Genomic DNA, 20,689 nt, shown 5'->3' on the forward strand with positions numbered 1-20,689 from the left:
GAGCTGTGGGACCACGGCCCTGCCAACTGAGCCGGCACGGGTGTCCACAGGGTGACCTTTTGAAGCTGCAGACCCTGGGACCTGGTTCCACCTGCGCAGACTCACAGTGGGACGTGATGCCTTTCCCCACCACCTCTCCCTGCTTCTTATTCCTGATTCCATCATGCCCCAGCCCCTTGCCTGCCGGGAGGTTCATTCTCCTGTCTCCATGCTTGGCTGCCTTGTGAATAAACCCTCAAACCTCGGCATCTCAGGCGTCTCTGTGGAGCGTGGCTTGCTCCACGTCAGGTTAAGAAAGCTTGGTTCAGCGGCGTTAGCAGCTTTGCAATATGCAGGTAGTTGAGCGTGCTGAACGCCAGTCACCGTCACGGGCGTTACCGTCCCAGGACCTGGAAGCCTGTGCCTTTGACCCTTCACCCGTGTCTCCCACCCCACCCTCTACCTCTGGCAGCATCCAGTCTGGTCTGTTTGTCTGTGAGTTGGCTTATGTTTACATTTTTTTTTTATGTAATTCATTATATTTTTCACTGCCCCAGTCGGCAGGCGGGATCTTAGTTCCCCAACTGGGGATGGAAACTTGGTTCCCCAACCAGGTGGCCCCTGTGGTGGAAGCTCCGGAGTCCTAACCGCTGGGACTCCAGGGAAGTCCCCTGAGGAAACTTCATAGTTGAATTTTTTGGAGTGCTTTTCCTGCATCATTTGAGATGATCACGGTGGGTCTTCATCTTCACCCTATAAACACCATGCATCGACAGACTTCGCAGATTGCAGTCCAGGAATAAACGCCACTTGGCCACAGCATACAGCCCTTTCCGTGTGCTCTGCTGCTGCTGCTGCTAAGTCGCTTCGGTCGTGTCCAACTCTGCGACCCCATAGAAGGCAGCCCACCGGGCTCTGCTGCTGCTGCTGCTAAGTCGCTTCAGTCGTGTCCGACTGTGCGACCCCATAGACGGCAGCCCACCAGGCTCTAGCAGTTTCCTTTTCAGGGGAAAGAGGCAGGGAAGCGATCCCCTGACAGGACTCAGGCGATGCCCAGGGCAACCTGAGCAGATGCCAGAGCTGGAGGGTCCTCTCGTCCCAAAAGGGACCTGGAGCGGGGGGTGAAGCCAGCAGCCCTGGGCCAAGACGACCCCCAAACAGCCCTTCCAGGGGTGGAGGCGTGACGGGGTGGGGGGGGAGGGCGCCTTTCTGGGCTGGCAGCTGTGCGGGCTCCATGCAGACCCCCACCTCGGGCGGCGGGCCTTTGCTCCCCTAAAGCTGGGGCTTTATTACACCCCTCGCCCCTCCTCTTCCTCCCTGGACTCGCCGTTAACCCACAGACTAGACAAGACCCTGAGTGGGGGACGGCATTCCAGCGCCGGCTCCTTCCCCTGGAGCTCCAGCAAAGCGACGAGTTCCCGCTGACAGGGGCTCCTCCCGCCGCGCCCCGTGAGCCGAGGCGGGCCTCTGCCGGAGGAAGGAGGGCGGTGGGCCAGGCTGACGCTCGCGTCTCTTTTGGATGCCAGGAAAGCCGGCGGTCGGAGGGAAGCCGGGCAGGGCAGCCACATCAGCTCCAGGCCCGCCAGGGCCAGCACCGGCTTCCAGCCACACGCTTCTCGGCTCATGCGAGCAGGCGCACGCGCGAAGACAGGCACGTGCGCTGGGGCTGCAGCTAGGAGCCACTGGAGAACTGGCCTTTGCACATTTGAAAATTCTGGTGTGACGCATGTAGGGGCAGTGGACCCACGAAATACGAGTAGGGGTGCCAGCTGGGGTGGTGGTCAGGAGAGCTAGTGTGTAGTTGAAATCCTTCGGTTTTTAAAACTGTCTTTTCGTTTTGGTTGTGCTGGGCCTTCGCTGCTGTGCAGGCTGCTCTCTACTTGCGGCGAGTGGGGGCTTCTCTTGTGGCGGAGCAGACGCTGTAGGCACCCGGGCTTCAGGAATGGTGGCGCGTGAGCCCACTTACTCCACAGCATGTGGGATCTTAGTTCCTGGACCAGGGACAGAAACCGTGTCCCCTGCGTCGGCGGGCGGATGCTCAAGCACTGGAGCACCAGGGGAGCCCCGTCACACCTTCTTGGTCCATCTGCCGGTGGTCGTTCAGGTCGTGTCCTTGTCTTGGCCACGACAAATACTGCTGCGCTGAAGTTGTGTTCAACTTCATTTGAAACGATTTTGTTCCGTTGCATGGTGAGAGCTGTCTCATCAGTATGCATTTTTAAAAAATCAAAATTGGTGACTTTTTGTGTAGGCGTGCGCACATCTATTCGCACTTCTGTTTGGACATGTATGCCCAGGAGTGGGGTTGCTGGATCGTGTATTAATAGCAGTTGTATTTTTAGTTTTCTCAGGAACTCCCATACTGTGCTCCACAGTGGCTGCGCCCACTTCCATTTAGGTCTTGAGTCCATTTTGAGTCTATTTTCGTATATGTTGTTAGGGAAGGTTCCCATTTCTTTCTTTGCACACAGCCGTCCGTTTTCCGAGTACCGTTTCTTGAAGAGGCTGCTTTCCTGCACTGCTTCTCTTCCCTCCCCTCATCTAGAGTGACCGACCCCAGGGGTGCGGGTTTCTCTCTGCGCTGCTCTGTGTCCGGTCTCTGTGTGTTTCTGCTTCGTGCCAGGGCCGCTGCTGTTTTGATTACCGCAGTGTTGTACTGGGTTGGCCAAAATGTTCGTTTGTTTCTTTCTGTAAGATGGCTCTGGTAGCACTCAATTGTCTTCATTTGAAACAATTTTGTTCCGTCGTATGGTGACAGCCGTCTCATCAGTATGCACTTTTAAAAAATCAAAATTGGTCAATTTGTGTGTAGCCATTTTAGTATTGAAGACAGGAGGGGAAGTAAGCAACATTTTCAGCATATTGAAAGTGGAGGTAAAAATACAACTGAAGCACGCGGAGAGCTTTGTGCAGCGATCGGACAAAGTGCTGTGCCTGACCCAACGTGTCCGGGGCGGTTTGTGAAGCTTCCTGCTGGAGATTTCTCCTTGCACGATGCTCCAGGGTTGGGTAGATCAGTTGAAGTTGATAGCGATCAAATTGAGACATTGAGAACAACCGATGTTTATACCATGCGGGAGATAGCAGATATACTCCAAGTATCCTAATCAAGTGTCTTGAATATTCATTGGAAAGGCTGAAGCTGAAGCTGAAACTCCAATACTTTGGCCACCTGATGAGAAAAACTGACTCACTGGAAAAGACCCTGATGCTGGGAAAGATGGGAAGTGGGAGGAGAAGGGGACGACAGAGGATGAGATGGTTGGATGGCATCATTGACTCAATGGACATGAGTTTGAGCAAACTCCAGGAGTTGGGGTCAACAAAGAGTTGGACACGACTGAGCAACTGAACTGAACTGATCCTCATCAAGCCTTGAAAATCATCTGCACCAGCTTGGTTATGTTCATTGCTTTGATGTTTGGGTTCCACATAAGTTAAGCGAGAAAAAACCAAACAAACGAACCCTTTTGACCATGTTTCTGCATGCGATTTTCTACTGAAACATGATGAAGTGGGGAGTGAGAGAGTGATGAGAATGGTCTCGAAACAGTGTTTGTGGTTGCACAGCACTGGGAGGGTCCTGCACTGCTGAAGTGCACACTCTTTAGGGGTGTGTGCACTGTTTCATTCATGTTTAAACCACACCATCAAACACTGAACTTAAATACATGTTGGCCATTTCAGATTTTTGAAATAAAGATGGACGGGCAGCTTCCAGGGTGCAACGTGTGACACTGTGCCCAGTGTACTGAACAGAGCCTAACCAGGGCTGGAATGACTGCGTGCCTTACACATCTGCTGGCGGTGAGTGCAGGGACGAGCCCAGCACCTGGAGGAAAAGCCTGCTCAGGACTGAACAGAGGCCCTTGGCTGCTGTCAGGATCTGCTGTCAGACCTTCAGACTTGGACAAACCATGGCGTCTGTCCATGTACAAAAAGTCCCGGATTCAGGGCAGACAGGAGCTCAGCATAGATATTACGAGCTTGGCTCTGGCCAGTTAGGACTGGGGGGCAGGTCTGCAGCGAGCGCGGCTGGCTGGAGGTGGGGCGTGTGCAACTCCAGTCTGGGGTCTGTGGTCACAAGAGCGTCCAGTCTAGAGGCGGAACGCTGAGTGCTTTCTGCAGATCCCCCCGCCCCCCTAGTTCCCAGACAAGTTCCCGGGGCGCTCTTCTCAAGCGAATTGCGCTCACCTGCTTCAAACGGGTGAACCCCCTGGTCTGTGGGAAAGAACGTGGACTTGCCCAAGGGAGGCCTGGCTTCGCCCGTGGTCTCCGGGAGGCACCCCACGTCGTCTGTGGCAGGCGTGTCTCTGGTTAGGGTGGGGCTGGCCACAGTGGGTCTGAGGCTGGAGCCCCACCTGTGAGTGCTGGAGGCCGGCGGGGAAAGTCCGGCAGTGTGAGCTGGGGCCAGGTAGAGGGTCATGCCGTGTCCCGTGTGTCAGTTTTATGAGGGTGCACGACCAGGCGTGAGGGGGCCTCCCCTGGCCCCCCACCCCATGCTCACGGCCAACAGCTCATCAGCCCAGGCCCCATCCTGACACGGAGGCTGAGATGCTCCGTGGGCCATCATCAGTCATTAACGGAGCCCCAGTAAACACTCTGGACACCAGGGCTACTGGGAGCTACTCTGTGTAGTGGGTCCTTTCATCCCCTTAAACATAGCTTTCCCAGAGAAAAAGCTTTGAATTTTGATGGAGTCCAATTTATTTTTTTTTTCCTTTTATAGAATATGCTTTTGGAGCCATGTTTGAGTTCTTCACCAAGCCTTAGGTATTTTTTCTGTGTTTTTTCAAAAAGTTTCATAGTTTTACAGTTTATGATTCATTTGGAGTTAATTTTTGTGTCATGCACAAGGTTTAGGCGGAGTTTGTCCCTCAGGTAACATGCTGTGGGCTTTGGGCCGTCATGACTCGATACTGTCTGTGCTGTGAAATGACCCCCCCTCGTCACGTGCGCTGAAGCTTTTGTGATGAGAATATTAGGGTCTGCTCTCCCGGTGACTTTACACATGCAGATTTAGAAACTAGTCACCGGGCTGTACGTGACCTGCCCAGGACTGACTCTGTAACGGCCTTCCTAACTTCCTGACCCCCTCACCCACGCTCACCGCACACGCCGACTCTGGTTCCCACTGTGCTCTCTGCACCTGTGAACTTGCGTTTTTACTGTTTTGTTCTCTAGATTCCACACGTTCAGGTTATGGGCAAAATTAGGGCAATTCATGTGGAACACACACTCCTTCACAGGGTGAGAGACTGGATCAGGGTCAGGCTCAAGGTCAGTTTCAAGGTAGAGATCCGGTTTGAGGTTAAGCATGAAGTCTACCTAGATTAGGGCAAGACGTGGGCACGTGAGTGAGTGACAGGCCCTTCAAGGCCAGCCGGTGTCGGTGCCAGTTCAACAGATCTTGGCTGTTTCTCAAAAGGAACTCCCTCCCTGTTTGTTGGAATGGAGATGAATGTAGACACAGCACCACACACGCGTCTCAATTCACATTCTTCCTGGAAGCAGAGCAAGTTCAAAGGATCTAAGGAGTGTGACAGGTAAGAATTTGCATTCGTGCAAACACTGCAAATCCCATTCTCTTCAAAAGCACATGTTACTCCTTGTTGGAGCAAACTTGCTTCTCTCAAGAGCGCGTGCAATCCTGGTGGGAACACGGGAAAAGATACTGCGGTGGTGGAGTTCAGCCTCCACCTCTCCTTACTGAGGGAAAACCACATCTAGGTGAGGTAGCTGTGTGTGCACAGGACACAAGTAAGATGATGTTGGGCTGATGGGACATTAAGGCGGGTTAGTCCCAGGTTGGACAGGGCTTGTCACAGTGGGTAGGGCTCAGTGTTAACTTGAAAGTTGGAATATAACAGGGTCAGGAGGAGGGTCAGACTCAAGGTCATTTCAAGGGGACCATGCTTAGGATGATTTGTCAGTGAGATGTGAGTCAAGGTCAGTTCAAAGTCAAATTTGACTTAAAATCGGCCGACTGTGCTTGGGTTCAGGGCCACGAAGTTATGTTTGAGCTCATTCCGGAGTGCGGCTGGCCTGGGCAGGAGCGTGCAGAGCGAGCCATACTGTAAGCGCGGTCTACCGTCAAACAGTATCTGAGTAAAGGGACTGTCTATATGGTTCTTCAAACTTATTTTCCAAAGATAATTTTAATAACTTCATTGAAGAGACTTTTGATCCAATACACTTTAGTTGTTATTTACAGTAAGTTGGTAAGTTTATCGAGTTGCTCCGGCACCGTGGTCCACTCGAACATCTTCACTCCCGCTAACTCCACTGAGCCTGTCTGAAGCCAGGCCCCCAACCCACCCCTCAGCCCCAGGTCGCCGCAGGTCTGACTTCAGTTTAAATGTTTCTGTTCTGAACACTGCACGTGAAATCCCACGGCGTGCTAACATTCTTCGTCGCCCTCCGCTGAGGCTGAGGCGCATCTGCGTTGCTCGTCACTTTGTTTCTGTATGTCCGCTGCACGGACTTCCCGCACTTGTGTATCCGTTTGCTAGTGAAGTTGCTTCCATCAGTTCAGTTCAGTTGCTCCGCTGCGTCCAATTCTGCTTCCGTATTTCATCTGTTATGAACAATGCTGCCAAGAGCACCGATAGGGTTTGAGCGGGTATGATTTTATTTCTCTGAGATTCACAGGAGTCAAGGTGTTGGGTCATATGCTAAGCTTATGTTTAGCTTTTTAAGAAACTGGCAGATGTTTCCAGTGGGGATTGTACTATTTTCATCCCCACCAGCACTGTGGGGAGGTTCCATTTTCTTGACGTCCTCATAAGGCTTGGCATTCTTTTGTATTATAGTGACCCTGGTCCACGTGTAGTGAAACTCCTCTGCATGTGTTTATCATTTATTGGGCTACATCAGGTGTAGTTGTGGCGTGTGGGCTCATTAGTTCCAGCACGTGGGACTGCTTCCCTGGACGCACGCAGGCTCTCAGCTCCCAGAAGGGGCACTGAGCCCGAGTCCCTGATACTGGATGGCAGACTCCTCAACCAGGGAAGTCCAGTCCCTCCATCGTGGTTTCAATTGGCATTTTCCTAGTGACTAACAATTTTGAGAACATTTTCTTCTAATTCTTAGAAAACAGTTTGAATGTCTTCTTTGATAAAATGTTTAATTCTAGTCTTTCCCCATTTTATTATTGAGTCATAATAAGTTATTACTTTTCATATTGTAGACGCAAGGTTTCCATAAGATACATGATTTGCAAATAGTTTCTCCTACTTTTGGCTTACCTTTTCATTCTAACGGTGACTTTTACATGCATGGTTATAGCACTATTAAATATCTATTTAAAAAACAAGCTAGGACACTGTAAGGATAATCACTGGTTTCAGGGGGTGGTTGAGGTCAGAGGTCCAAGTCTATTTCCCCGACTTGTTCACGGTCAGGACCAGAGGGCTACAGCCTGGTTTGTGAGGTAAGCACCCCTCGGGGTCCACTCGTCGCCACCCGGCACCAGGGGAGGCCACTGGGCCCCCCACGCCCAGCCCAGGAGGCTGGGCCGGAGCACGGGGAGCCGTGTGCCCCTGACGGGTGCTGTCGTGGTCATGAGCATCCAGGGGGTGAGCCCAGAGCAGCCGGAGGAAGCAACCCACCGGGGACCTGAGACGTGGGGCGCGTAGAGCCCCAGGCGCGGTCTGCCAGCCTCCACTCTCCCACCGACCGACATGTGGCCGTTTCGTAACACTGATCCTCGTGGCATCTGCCATCCCGGCGTGGCTCATCTGTGCTGGAACGCGGGCCCTGCTGCCGAACCCTCCTGTCCTGTCAAGAGTCAGAAACCCAGAACCACGCAAGGGCCACGTGTCAGTGACCACGTGGGTTAAACCACCACAAACCCAAAGGCCGCTCGGCCCCGCCTCTGCAGGGACAGCGCTCTCCAGCAGGCGTCCCCCCGCCACTGCGATCAGAAACACAGACGGCACACACCAGGGGCCGGTGCTGAGGGGCTGGACGGAGGAGGCTGCCGCTCGAGAGAAAGCGCCGTGAGGGCGACCAGCTGCACGGCCGCCCGAGCCCAGGCTTGGAGGAAAAGATGGGGCGAAGACAGACGGTCTTTGTTCTCGGTACATTTTATTGGCATCACGTTCATCTCTTTACAGAAGAACTTGGCCCACACCCTGGGACGCAGGCCCTTGGAGGGGAGCTCTGTGAAGCAGGCTACAGTGCGGGGGTGGGGGGTGGCCCCGCCAGGAAGCGGGGGCGCGGGGGCTCCACTGGGGAGTCGGGGGGCGGGGGAAGGTGTGCCCACCGAGGACGCCACACCCCGGGAGGAGTGCCTTCTAGAACAAAGGTACCGTCGCTAGACAGGTCTGGGAGGCCTCCTCTCCCTCCCTCTTGGACGTGGATGCGAATCTAACGGGAGTTTTAAAGTGTGGAGCAGGAAAGAAAAAAAAGGGAAAATGAGAGTTTTAAATCGTGAAACAGCTGTTTCTCCATTGCACACACTAAGTATTATGCAAATCGCCTCTTGGAAAATTTAGGTGCAGAGGGAGCTGGACAGTCTCCCCTGGAGAGGTGCAAAGCATTTGGCTCTGAAGTCTTGATAAAAGGCGTAATGATTCTCGTGTCTACTGTACAGAATACTGCCTCCTGCTGCGCTTCTCACCTCGAGATGCTGAACACGCTGCGGGCCAGACCAAGTTCAGCCCTCGGTCTCTACGCCTGCATCACAGGACTTACACACATAACCCAAGAATTTCTTACACTGATTTATACATTTTAATTGGTTGCATATATTAACATGTACTATAAGATTCTTTTCTACGAAGCATTACATAATAAATGGATACTGTAAAAAGATCTGATTAGTTAAAAGTAACAAGCATTAACAGATACATACAAAACTCAGCCTGATCAGACTGGGTGTGAGCCTGTGATGGAGCGCAGGGCACCAGCCTTCCCACGTGGTGGCCTTCACAGGAGGGGGTGGGTAAAAAGACCACAAGACGGTTAAAAAAATCAGAACTAATTAGACACAGATTAACTGTAAACAGTTCTCTCTCCAGTGGACGAAAGGAAAAGCTTCCAGCGCAGACTCCGCCCCCGGCGGTGTGCGCGGCCGGCAGTGCTGCTGCCACGGGCCCGCGGGGCGGCGCTGGGGCCGGTGCGGCGTGTGCGGGGTCGGCGGTGTGCTGGGCTCTCCGGGCAGCTGGGCGAGAGATGACTGTCTGTGTGGAGGAGGGGCTCGTGGAAGAAGGCCTGTACGTGTGTTCTCGGTCGCGAAGGACTGTGCGCTCTGCTCTCTGCCTCTTCAGCAGCTGCAGCCCTCAGCCGAGGGCTTGGTGCGGTCGTTCTTGTCCAGTTTGATGGGCTCGGGGAACTCGTTGTACAGCTCCACTTCCGTTTCCTGGGCAGGGAGAGAGGCGGTGACTGCGGGCCGGGGCCGGGCGCGCTCCCGCAGTGCAGGGGGGCGGGCCCCGCAGCGGGCGGGCCAGGCGGGCGACGAGGGACGCTGCGGGGCAGCGGCAGGAGGGGTAGGCTGACGCCCTCCGCCCGCATGTGCCCGCTCCGGGAGCTTCTGCCAGCGCCTGACGAAGGCAGGGTCTGGGCCCCGGCCCACACACACCCCGCGAGCTCGCCCTGCGCGCCTCTCTCGGACCCAGGTCTGTATGCCGTCTCTTCCAGGCCTTCAGGAGAGCTTGCCCCCAAGGCTGCACACGCCGGGCCCGCCCAGGACAACTCCCTCACTGTGGGGCCCACAGGACAGGGACTGGGGTCACTTCACGGGGACTTGGGCTGAATTAACGTGTTTCCAGCAAGGGGCAGCTTCCTACTTCCTAGGGAAAAAATTCACCTGTCCCTTAGACACGGAGCACACGCGGGTCGAGGTCCTCTGGGGAAACCACTCTGTTCACAAGTGCTGTACACGCGACCACGCCCAGGACTACCTGTATTTTAAGGAGGACCTCTCCCTGAGGAGTGAGCACGTGCACGTGTGGCCTCGTCTGCTCACTGGTCAGCGCCATCAGGACCTTCCCGGCCCGGAGGCCAGCCGGCTCCAGCAGCGGTGGCCTGTCCCGCCCCCTGCTCCCAGCCCTGACCAGCGCTCATCTGCTTTCTGTCTTAACAGAGGCCTCAGCGGAGATCGGACTTGCTGGCCCCTGGACTGCAGACTGTGGCCCCAAAACCGACAGGAAATAAAAGTGTGTCCGTGAGCCGTGCGGTCTGTGGAGTCTGTCACGGGCCCACTGCTGGCTGACACAGCTGAAGTGCAGTTCACTTAGAACCTCAGGAAGGTTTCTTTTTTGGGGGGTGGGTGGTGGGGAGAGGACGGAGGAGGAAAAGGTTGCACCTGGAGTGAAAATCTTAGTTTAAATGGATAACGAACCAAACACGGCCAAGGAGGAGGACACCACCAGCGAGGGCAGAGGCCGCGCGGGGAGCACATGGACTGCAGGCGGGGCCAACGTGGGGAGGGCCTGACGCAGGGAGAGCTTGACGGGTGGGGAGGGCCCGACGCGGGGAGCGCGCGCCCCACGGAGGGAAAGGCACACCCACCAGCAGGTTCCTCACCGTGGCGAGAGGGACTGAGAAAAAGGCCCGCCACACACAGCTCACCCCCCACCTCTACGCACAGCCGAGGCCCAGGTGAGGGCTGCGAGGGCCCCTCTGCAGAGCGTGGACGCTGCGCCAAGGGCGCCACTGTGGTGCCGGGACCGAGGGTCACCGATGTCCCCAGGGGCAGCCGGGGGCCACCTTACCAGTTGGACAGTCTTACTCCTGCGACTCCTGCTCTGGGGCAGGAGTGTTCAGGGAGGAAAGCACTGCCCTGCCGCTGTGGGTCAGAAGAGCCTTCACCTGGCACATGCCAACAAGATGCCACTAGTATTTGGGGGGGGGGGAACATTTGAATAAACACAGAGAAAATGCAAAGAAACCTTGCCTAAGGAAGACGATTCCTAGAGCCTTTTGGGTTAACCTTTATGAGGATCGTTTAGGATAATTCCAGAAGTTGGTACACCTCACTGAATCTTCACAAACGCCCTGGAAGCGGGCAGTCTCATTGTACAACTCAGACAGGATTTAAAAACTAGACCAGATCCCAAGATGGGCAGCAGAGCTGGGCTTCAAACTCAAGTGTACCCTCAAACGGGAGGAGCATGCCGAGCAGAGCGGCCCCACACGAGGCGGCCTCAGCGGCCCCGTGGAGCTGGCCTAAGGACGGCGGGACAGGGCCGCTCTCAAAGGCCCGCCACCGCCTCTGGCTGCACAGAGAGCCCGCAGGGAGAGGTGCAGGCTGAGGCGGCCAGGCCGGGGCTCGGAACCCGGAGGCGCCAATGCTGCAGACACCGACCTGCTTGAGCGCGTTCCGGGCGATCGTCTGGAAGGCCTGCTCCACGTTGATGGCCTCCTTGGCGCTGGTCTCGAAGTAGGGAATGTTGTTTTTGCTGTAGCACCAGGCCTGTGCCCGCTTGGTGGCCACCTGAAGGGAGAGGCAGGGCGCAGGTGCCAGGAAAAGCAGGAATCTCACCGGAAGAACCCCGGGACCCCCGCCGGCCACCACCCGCCAGCCCCGCGCCAGCTAAGCACGATACAGCTGGGCTTTCCCCTCAGCCCGCAACCCTGAGCTGCACTTGGAAGCAGCTTGTGAAGGCAGGCGGCAGCCAGCCCGGGAAGAAGTGCCTGCCGCTCCTGGGGCCGCAGGGGCCCCCGGCCCAGGACAGGCCTGGGAGCTTGGTCTCCAGGTCTACAGCCCCTCCTGTGACTGCTCAGCGTACCTGCCTGGGCCCCTGGCCTGATCACACACCCAGGCCCCAGAGCCCCCAACCCAGCCACGTCCTGTTTCCTGACTCCCCACCCGAACCTGTTTTCAGGAACGAGAGAAGAACCAATTCATTTAGGAAAGAGCTGACTGGTCAAAAATAAACTCGGCTATACTTAAGAATAACTTTGTCTACACTCCCCAGAGAGATGCTACTGGAAAGGAAGCCAGAGCAGTTTTACTCAAAGCCCAAAGCACCTCCTGACCCAAGGGATCTGGGGGGGCCCCGCAGCGCAAGGATGACAGCTGAGGGCAACCGAACCCTCCTCCCGGGTCAGAGGCAGAGGCGCCCACAAGCCCGAGTCATGGCCGTGAGGGTGGTGTGGGGATCTCAACGGGCCTCCTGGGCCCCAGTCCCCAAGAGCAGCCAGCCTGGAGATGGTGCCCCTGTGCACCCCCAGAGCCACGAGGCGCTCAGCACAGACCCTCCATGTGCACAGGGCACCTCAGAGCAGGAGGCCCAGGCGAGAGAGCAGGGCGCTGGGCAGGCCCTCTGGGGCCCCGCGGCCCTGACCTCCGCCCAGAGCTGTCCTCAGCTCAGCAGTGCGTGAGCCAGACCAAGGGTAAGTCTGCCCCGCAGCCTGGAGACCGAGGTCCCACAGGGCCTAGAGGTCAATCCCGGACCGGAGCCAGGAGGCTGGCAGCGGGCCGCTCCATGGGGAGCTCTGACCCCGCACACCCTCCCCGCTCTGCTCCCAGGGAGCCAGGCGCCACCCCAGGGCGGCCAGGTGCCCCCCCGTTAGTTGTACCCTTCCCCTGCAGGAGTCACACGCAGACAGAAAAATGGGGTGATCCTCCGGGCACACGGTTCTTTACCAGTCAAACCTGAACACTGGCGCCGCCCCCTTTAAAAGGCAGCCCCCCACCAAGTACCCGGCCATCGCCAGCACGCACCTGTCTGTTTTCGAGGTCAATCTTGTTTCCCAGCACGACAAAGGGGAAGTTCTCGGGGTCCCGGGGACTGGCCTGGATGAGAAACTCGTCTCTCCAGCTGTCAAGGGTCTTGAACGTGTTGGGGGCGGTCACGTCGAACACCAGGACGCAGCAGTCGGCGCCTCTGTAGAAGGCCACGCCCAGGGACTGGAACCGCTCCTGTCCCGCCGTGTCCCAAATCTGCCCAAGACACACCATCACTCCTGGGGGCGCAGCCCTGGACGGGGGGCACTGGGGACGGCAGGGCTACCCTGAGACTAGCACCTCAGGACTCGGGGAGTGCGCGGAGCATGCTGACTGACAGCAGCTGGGTGCATGCGCCCGAAGCCCGGAGACCCAAGCCTGGGTCCTGATCCAGGTGGAAGTCACACAGGGAGGTACGTACGGAAAAGCTGCATCGAAAACCTAGGCGTTCCACACTCGGGGAGCTCCCCGCAGGGAGCGTCTGCTCAGGGCACGTTTACTTTTGTTTGGCCACACTGTGAGGCCGGCAGGACTGTAGTTCCCCAGCCAGGGACTGAACCAGGGCCTCAGCGGTGAAAGCACAAGCCCTAACGACTAGGCCAGCACGGAACTCCCGACCGTACATTTCTTTACATTTACGTATCTTACTGTATATGACATTTACCTTAAAACGCCCTTCTTTTTATCATATCTCAAGACAAAGAAAAGCACTGTGTGAGGAGGGGAAGGGGAGGGAGAGAGCAATGAAGGCCAAGGTGGTGAGGACTCGGCCCGGAGGGCAGGTGCTGACCGAGGGCACAGCGGCACCCGGCTCTCAGAGCTTCTGATCATGCACTGCCCCGCCAGGCCGGGATGTAGGACGCACCTCCTGGATGCCCCAGACCCCAGCAGGGCCCGGGTCGCCGGGAGGGACGACCAGTGTTCCCAGGACAGGCCCCAGTGCCGGGGCAGAAGGCACGCAGTTACCTCCAGCTGACAGCAGTCACCACCTGCTGGACCCTCTGTCTGTCTGTCTGTCTGTCTGCAGGAAAGCACTTAGCTTCAGGACAGCAGGAGACTGAACCATCCTCACAACCCAAGTAAAAACTACGTCCACAGCACCGGCCGGGACTCAAGGGCTGGGTTTTAGGTCAACACGGAGTGTGGGCTGAGCCACCCGTCTCATCTAATGAACCAGCCTCTGCAGGAGGCGGCCCAGCCTCCGTGCAGCCGGCCTGGCCTCCTGAGACCCCGCTGCACTGGCGAACACGGCAACCTGCCGGGGCCACACGGACGGCCGGGTCAGGGAGGACGGCCTCCTGCACAAAACCAGACCAATGTCTGCCCGGAGAGAGCAAGCCCACACGAGGACAGCCCAGCGGCACAGGGCCGCGTTAGGGGACTCCCGTTTCTGTCACACCAGCAAGCTGCAATTGCATCGCGGACCTTCCCCCCTGCCTAGAGTGCGGCTCTGAGGCTCTCTGCACAGAGTCGAGGGAGGCGCGCCCTCCTCCTCGCAGCCGGGCACCTCGAGGGCAGAGCAGCCTGCCCAGAGAACAAGCCGCAGTCGCCGGACCCACTGCAGCCTTGAGCAGCCTCGCCGCTGCACTTCCAGGTCGTTCTTGTTCCTCTCGCTGCTTTCAAGTTTGTCTCAAATAGATTTTTCTTTCAATATGGTTTTTCCCGTCTTCTCCTTGGAACGTGGGCTCCCCTGAATCCGTGGATTCGTACCACATCTACCGTGAAAACTTCCTAGCAAATACGCATCTTTGACCTTCCCGCTCTTCAGAGACAATGACAAGTCTGCGCTGCTCACCGAGTCCTGTTTCTGCCTTTTCTCCCTTCCCGTAACTCTCCTGTCTTTCGGCCCTCATCTGCTGTATCCCATCTGCTAAACACTCTCTAATTTCTAATTCTGGGTTACCGTGCTTCATTTTCAGCAACCCTACTGACCCATGCCACCTGCTTAGTTTCTCTGCAGATAGATGAGATGGCTTGATTTCTTTCAATACAAAAACCACTCTGAACCGCCAGGGAGGTTTCCATTGGTCTCCCCTGTGTTGCCCTCTGTGAATCATCTCTCTTTTTTCGGCATGCTGCTGAAGACCCATAAAAATAGGGGAGGATTCCTTAAGACCTGGAATGAGGATGCCTTTGTCCGGAGATGGTGTTTTCATTTACTTCCAGTCTTTTAAGCTGGCTGCAGAAGCCTGAGCGTCAGCCTTCTGTTTCAACCCAAGGACCACACTTTCTTTCGTGCTGTTTCCAGACTGCTCAGTGCCCTGGGTTCTCAGCGGGTGCACTGACTTCAGAAACTCTTAAGATCTGAGCTGTGGGGCTTCATCAGACTGGCGCCGAGCCGGGAGGGGCTGGGCCTCCCTTCTGCAAGCCCTCGTGGCTATGAGAACCACCGCTGTCCGTCTGCTCCTGCTCTGGGACGCGGGGGTCTCCAGGCAGCATCTGAGCCCAGGACCTGAACACAGCCCTCGGGCGCAAGGCCAAGAGCTCACCTGTCCACCTGCTGTTCCTGCACCCGTCTCCTCTCCCCAAGTGCTCTGAGCATTCTGCTTTCTGGCATTCCAGTTTTCTTTGAGGTGATCTGCTCAGCTCAATCCTAAAGCTCCCTGTTCCCTCTATTGAGTTTAACCTGAGCTTGGCCTGTGCAGTCTGTCTCCATTTTCTCGGCTGGCCACATCCCATCTCTCAGGGGCCCTCTTCGTCAGTCTCCATCCCTCGTCCAGAAGCCTCCGGTCTCTGAGCGCTTTCTGTGGCACACTACTTCCTCAAGGGCTCATCTTCTAACCGGAAGTTGTGCATCTCCCAACAGGGTGGTCTTATCTTTGTCCTCACCAGGAGTGGCAGAGGGTTATGTCAGATCCTGCAGACAAAGTTCTCCGTGCCCTGCGGAGCAGAGACATGCACAGCGAGACGGGATGTCCCCCACCAGGGGCAGGGTAGCAGAGCCCCAGCCTGCACCCCACAGGCCAGCTGTACCCCTTCTGGGGGCTGAGGCCTGTGGTCCCGTTTCCACAACCTCCAAGGGCCCAGGAGCCCTGTGTGTCTGTGTGTCCAACGGCGTCTCAGTTCCGGAGCCCACCCTGTGTAGGCCACTCTTGTCCTGATGATGGGCAGAATGCCAGGCCCTGCTGTGAATCCATGCACCACCGTGGCAGGAGCCCGAGCTTGCCACCAGCTCCTGCTGTCTGCCCTGCTGTCCAGAAGTCCTTTCTCTCGAGCGTGGCTTCCTCGGACCTCAGTCGCACGCACACGGGGGCCTTGCCGACCACAATGCCACGTCTGTCTCAGGTGTGCCACCCTGGGTTTGTATGTTCATGTCACACGAGCTCCGCCACAACATCCAGCGCTTACAATTCTGCCACCTAGAGAGCACCCACCCCCTACCGCCTGTTTACCGCACAACTGGAAGTCTGCACCTTGGAACCTGCCCACCCCTGCACGCCTCTGCATGTCTGATGCGGTGGGGTGGGAGCCACGTCGGCCCCACCTGGAGGAGTGCGTGCCCCGGGAGCACGGGACACACTCCCACCACAGCCCGTACCGTCCAGACGTCTCAGGGAGCCGGGTGTCGGCCAGGACCACACCGCGTGGTCTCCCCTGGGCAGCACTCAGGGCAGAGAACAGGCTCAAGTGCTGTGGAGGCAGCGGCTCCCAAACACAACAGTGGGCCAAAAGCCGGAGCTTCGGGATGCCCGACGCTGGGGCGGAAGGGCCTGGCCGGCAGAGCCCCGAGTGAGCGCACGAGGCTGGCGGGAGCTTAGCTCCTTCCCAGGGATCAGGCCCAGGCCCTGTAGTGGACGCGTGGTCAGAACCACTGGACCGCCAGGGAAGCCCCAGAACGTGAAGCCTCTTAAGGAGCCACGTGAGGTAATCGTGTTTATCCCAAGTGTTGAAAGGAAGCCCCTGAAATCAGATTAAGGTGCTACATGAAGAAGCCAATTTTATAGCAAAAAACTAACCAAAACAACAAAACGCAGGGACGCCAGTTAAATTCAAACTTTGGGAAAAAAAGGAAAATTGCTGGTGTGCCTCACGATGCTGAGGACGCCCTCGGTGTCCAATGCTGTATCTGGCAGGCCGCTGGAAGCGAGCTGCCCGTGAACACAACCGTGAGATCTGAAAGGGAGGGCGGCGCCAAGACAGAGGCAGGCGCTCAGACCGGACGGCCGGGCCGGGCCGGCAGAGGGGAGGCGCTCACCTGCATGGTCACTAGCCTGTCGTCCACCATCACCTCCTTCGTCAGGAAGTCGGCTCCGATTGTGGCTTTGTACTGGTTACTGAACTTCTTGTTCACGTACTGGTTCATGAGTGAGGTCTTCCCGACTCTGAAATTGGAGAGAAACCACAATAAGTCAGGCAGGTCGGCCCTGCACACCGACTCCGCCGCGTGCAGTCTGGAAGGACTGTCTGTCTCGCCGGAGAACAAGGCCTGCCCCTCCCAGTGGGGAGAAGCCTCCAGGTCACCCAGTGACGATGCGCGCTCACCAGGGACGGACATGGGCTACCGGCGGGGTTCAGGTCCGGAGAAGCGCTTCTAAGCTCTGGTGCAGCCGGCAGAGCCTCGTGTTTCCATTTCTCTCCTTAAAAGGAGGCCGGCAAACGCTCTCCTTCTCAAAGAAGCTCCAGCAGGAAGACCCCTCCACTTGTCCCCAAGTGTCTCTGCCGTCTTGGGTCTCTCCGTTTGGTGGTGGTTATTCAGTCCAAGAGAGTAGTGGCCAGAGGAAGCCACTGGCTCCCAGCAAACATTCACACAGCCAGCCAGTCTGCTGCCATTGGCTTAGTCGCTAAGTCGCGTCCGACTCTTGTGACCCCATGGACTGTAGCCCACCAGGCTCCTCTGTCCGTGGCATTTTCCAGGCAAGAATTACTAGAGTGGATAGCCATTTCCTTCTCCATAGGATCTTCCCGACCCAGGAACCGAACCCGGGTCTCCTGCATTGCAGGCAGATTCTTTACCGACTGAGCTATGAGGGAAGCCCAAACCAAGTTTACAATCTGAAGCAGAAAAAGCACCAATATTCCGCCAAATCGGAATCCACCAAACCAGGCTCCCCAGAGGTGTGTTTCAGTAAGAGAACTCAGCAAGAGACCAGGGTGACTCTTCGGGTGACGAGGCAGCAGGACAGGCCGGTAACACCTTCCTTTCCACAAAGGCGAACACTCACTCCACCCGCAGAGGACCCGGGAGCACAGCCCAGGGCAGCACTCCCCACCCGGGCATCTGCGCCCGAGTCTCCGGCGGAAGAGACAGGAAGTCTGTCTTCAGGCAAGTCTGCGTAACGGGCTGAAAAGCACTTTCAATCCTGACAGTGGAGCAGAGGAACCAGAGAGCGCGAGCGCGGGAGGAGGTCCAGGGAGAGCGGAGACGGACGGAGCGTGTATGTGGATGTACGGATGCCGGCCAGCGCGGGCCCGCGGCTCGGGGCGGACGCTCACTTTTAAAGGCTTCTCAGGTGATTAAGGAAGCCAGCCAGGGTAGGAAAATCACTGCCTTTTAAAAAGAACTTTGGCATAGGAGGCACACTTGCATTATTATATGATTTTTAAAAGCATGTTGCCTCCAGTCTAAGCTTTCAAGGGTCACTTCGGATGCCAAGTCCAAAAACCTCACCCGCACCCGCCTCGAGCCTTCCCAGTGATCACAGAAATAGGCAGTTACTTGGTCAGTGGAGACGCAGGCCCAGCCGGAGGCGGGTGCAGGCAGGCCTCACTTTCAGGCGCTCTGCAGCAAGTGCCTTCCGCTTGTGTTTTCTCTTTCCTGCAGACTGCACGTCTGTGGCAGCCCTGTGCCAAGCTAGTCAGGTGGCACCACTTTTCCAGTGACGTTTGCTCCCTTCATGTCTGTGTCACCTTTTGATAATTCTTGCAGTAGTTCTAACTCTCCCATCATTACTCTGTTATGATCTGTGATCAGTGATCTTTGATGTTACTACTGCAAAAACATGAAGACTCACCGAAGGGTCAGGGGATGGTTAGCCTTTTCCGGCAGTAAATTATTTTTAAAGTGCAGTATGTACGACGCTCTTCAGGCACATGGTCACTGCACACGTAAGTGGTGACAGCATAGTGCAAACACGACTGTCGTACGCCCCGGGAAACCAGGAAGCGCACGCGGCTCGCTTCGCCGCGACACTGACGGCGGGAGGCGGCCTGTAAGCCCTGCAGTGTCTCGGGGCTCTGCCTGTGCCACACAGTGCGCCCCAACCTCCCGCGTGGCACGGCATGCTGCCCACAGCAGCAAATCCACGCGAAACTCTCCTCCCTCCTCTCACCAGCAGGAAAAAGGAACCGCATCAAATTATCACTGAGTTCAAACAGCCACCATTCTCTCCAAACTGGGGACCTGGCCCCACGGCAGGGAGACCCGGCCTCACGGAGAGCAGGGCCCCACGGCAGGGAGACCCAGCCCCACGGAGAGCAGGCCCCACGGCAGGGAGATCAGGCCCCGTGGAGACCAGCGCGAGAGCACCACCAGGGTGTCCGCTCACGTGCAGGGACACTCACCCAGAGTCTCCCAGGATGATCACCTTCAGCAGCACTTTCTTCCTCGAGGTCATCCTTCAAGCTGGAAGGAAGAAGAAGGCACGTGAGCGGGACAGAACTGCCGAGGGGAGCCCCCCTCTTGGCACATGCACCGGCGCGGCCTGGGAGCTCCGCACCCCAGCCTTCCAGCCGGCTCCCCGCTGCACCTGGGGCCTGGATGGAGCGCAGGCTCAGCACGGGACCCGGGCCAGGAGCACGCCAGGGAGCACCCGGAGGAGCCTGCAGGAGCGCGCGGCCGCCGGGACGCTGGGGCGGCGTGGGTGAGCCTGAGTGCTGCTCACACAGGCCTCCTCGCGGTGAGCCCTTCGTCCACCGTGGAGCAGCCCGCCTCTCCCCACTGCTGTCTACCCCTGCCGCCGCCTGTCAGTCTCCAGAGCAGGGACCCTGCACGCAGCTGGAGGCCGTGGACAACCTCACAGCTGGCCCTCGGCACCCGCGGTCCTGCCTCTGCAGCTCAACCACGCAGGCTGTGCAGTCTGCATTCTCTAAAAAACCCTCACGAGTGTCCCTGGTGGGCCAGGGGTTAGGAATCCACCCGCCAGTGGAGGGGGCACAGTTTCCATCCCTGGCCCAGGAAGATCCCACGTGCGGTGGAACAACTGAGCCCTGAGCCACAACCCAGGAGCTGTGACCACTGCGCCCAGAGCCGAGCTCCGACCTGGGCAAGAGCCTGTGCGGCGATGAGGCCCGGCACAGCCAGAAATCCTCCCGCAAGTGGACGCGCAGACTTGACATTTTAATGTGTTACATTCGTCTCTCTTTTCCTAACGATTTCTGTCTAAACCATTTTATTCTCCATCCCCAGTGCCCAGTAGAGAGTTATCAAATATTGGCAGCAACAGCGTTTGACTCTGCAGCTTGAAACCATCTTTCCCCAGAAAGCCCTTCCGGAAGTCTTCCGGAGCCTGGACCAGAGAGCATGGAAGAGGCCCCGCTGGTGCTCAACCCCCTGCCTCAGCCTGACCCCGGATCACTTTCCTTATGGGCACGGGCCCCGTGGTCCTCAGGAGTGCCTCAGAGGCCTTCAGGGGAAGAGCGGTGGCAGGAGGGCAGCAGTTCCGACCCTGGACTGGTGTCGGGGCCGCACGTGAGGACCGCGAGGAGCACCCCTTGGCGCTGACCCCCCGGGAGGGCTGGGGCTGCCGCCGCCTCCAGAGGCAGCAGCGTCCTCAGAAAGGACCCCACGCCTTCCGGGGACCCCGAGCCCTGGCCCCTCCTCCGGAGACACCGGAAAGGCCGGATGGAGACAACCAGAACCAGCAGGGGCGGCGTCCGCCTCCCACGGTCAGTGGAGCAGGGACCTCGGGGCTTACACGGGACCGAGCGGGGAGGGCGTGCTGTCCTTCCAGTCTGGGCCGACAAGATGCTCCAGATGGGGCCTGAGAAAAGCTGCCTTTGGTCTCTTCTTCACCTGCCTGGCTTCCTGAAGGCTGAGGCTGACAGCACTGCCTGCCACAGGGCCGTGACTCAAGAAGGGGATTCCTGGCCCCACAC

General features: G+C 57.4%; 1 protein-coding gene across 2 annotated transcripts in view; it reads right to left on the bottom strand.

Annotated features, from left to right (window-relative positions):
- Positions 1-8,521: 8,521 nt before the first annotated feature.
- Positions 8,522-20,689, bottom strand: part of RAB7A (RAB7A, member RAS oncogene family) — a 45,411-nt gene continuing 33,243 nt past the window's right edge. Inside the window, exons 1-6 of one of the 2 annotated variants that reach the window (XM_055558593.1) lie at positions 20,509-20,647; positions 19,157-19,217; positions 16,851-16,977; positions 12,653-12,871; positions 11,291-11,419; positions 8,522-9,343 (exon numbers count right to left, since the gene is read on the bottom strand). In XM_055558593.1, coding sequence (XP_055414568.1) covers positions 9,248-9,343; positions 11,291-11,419; positions 12,653-12,871; positions 16,851-16,977; positions 19,157-19,209 — 624 coding nt within the window. In that variant the 5' untranslated portion in view covers positions 19,210-19,217; positions 20,509-20,647 and the 3' untranslated portion in view covers positions 8,522-9,247. Of the gene's footprint in view, positions 9,344-11,290; positions 11,420-12,652; positions 12,872-16,850; positions 16,978-19,156; positions 19,218-20,508; positions 20,648-20,689 lie in introns of those variants that run through there. The other variant, XM_055558592.1, reaches the window with a different exon arrangement.

Source organism: Bubalus kerabau, chromosome 20 (genome assembly GCF_029407905.1).
Source record: "Bubalus kerabau isolate K-KA32 ecotype Philippines breed swamp buffalo chromosome 20, PCC_UOA_SB_1v2, whole genome shotgun sequence".
NCBI classification, from domain to species: domain Eukaryota; kingdom Metazoa; phylum Chordata; class Mammalia; order Artiodactyla; family Bovidae; genus Bubalus; species Bubalus kerabau.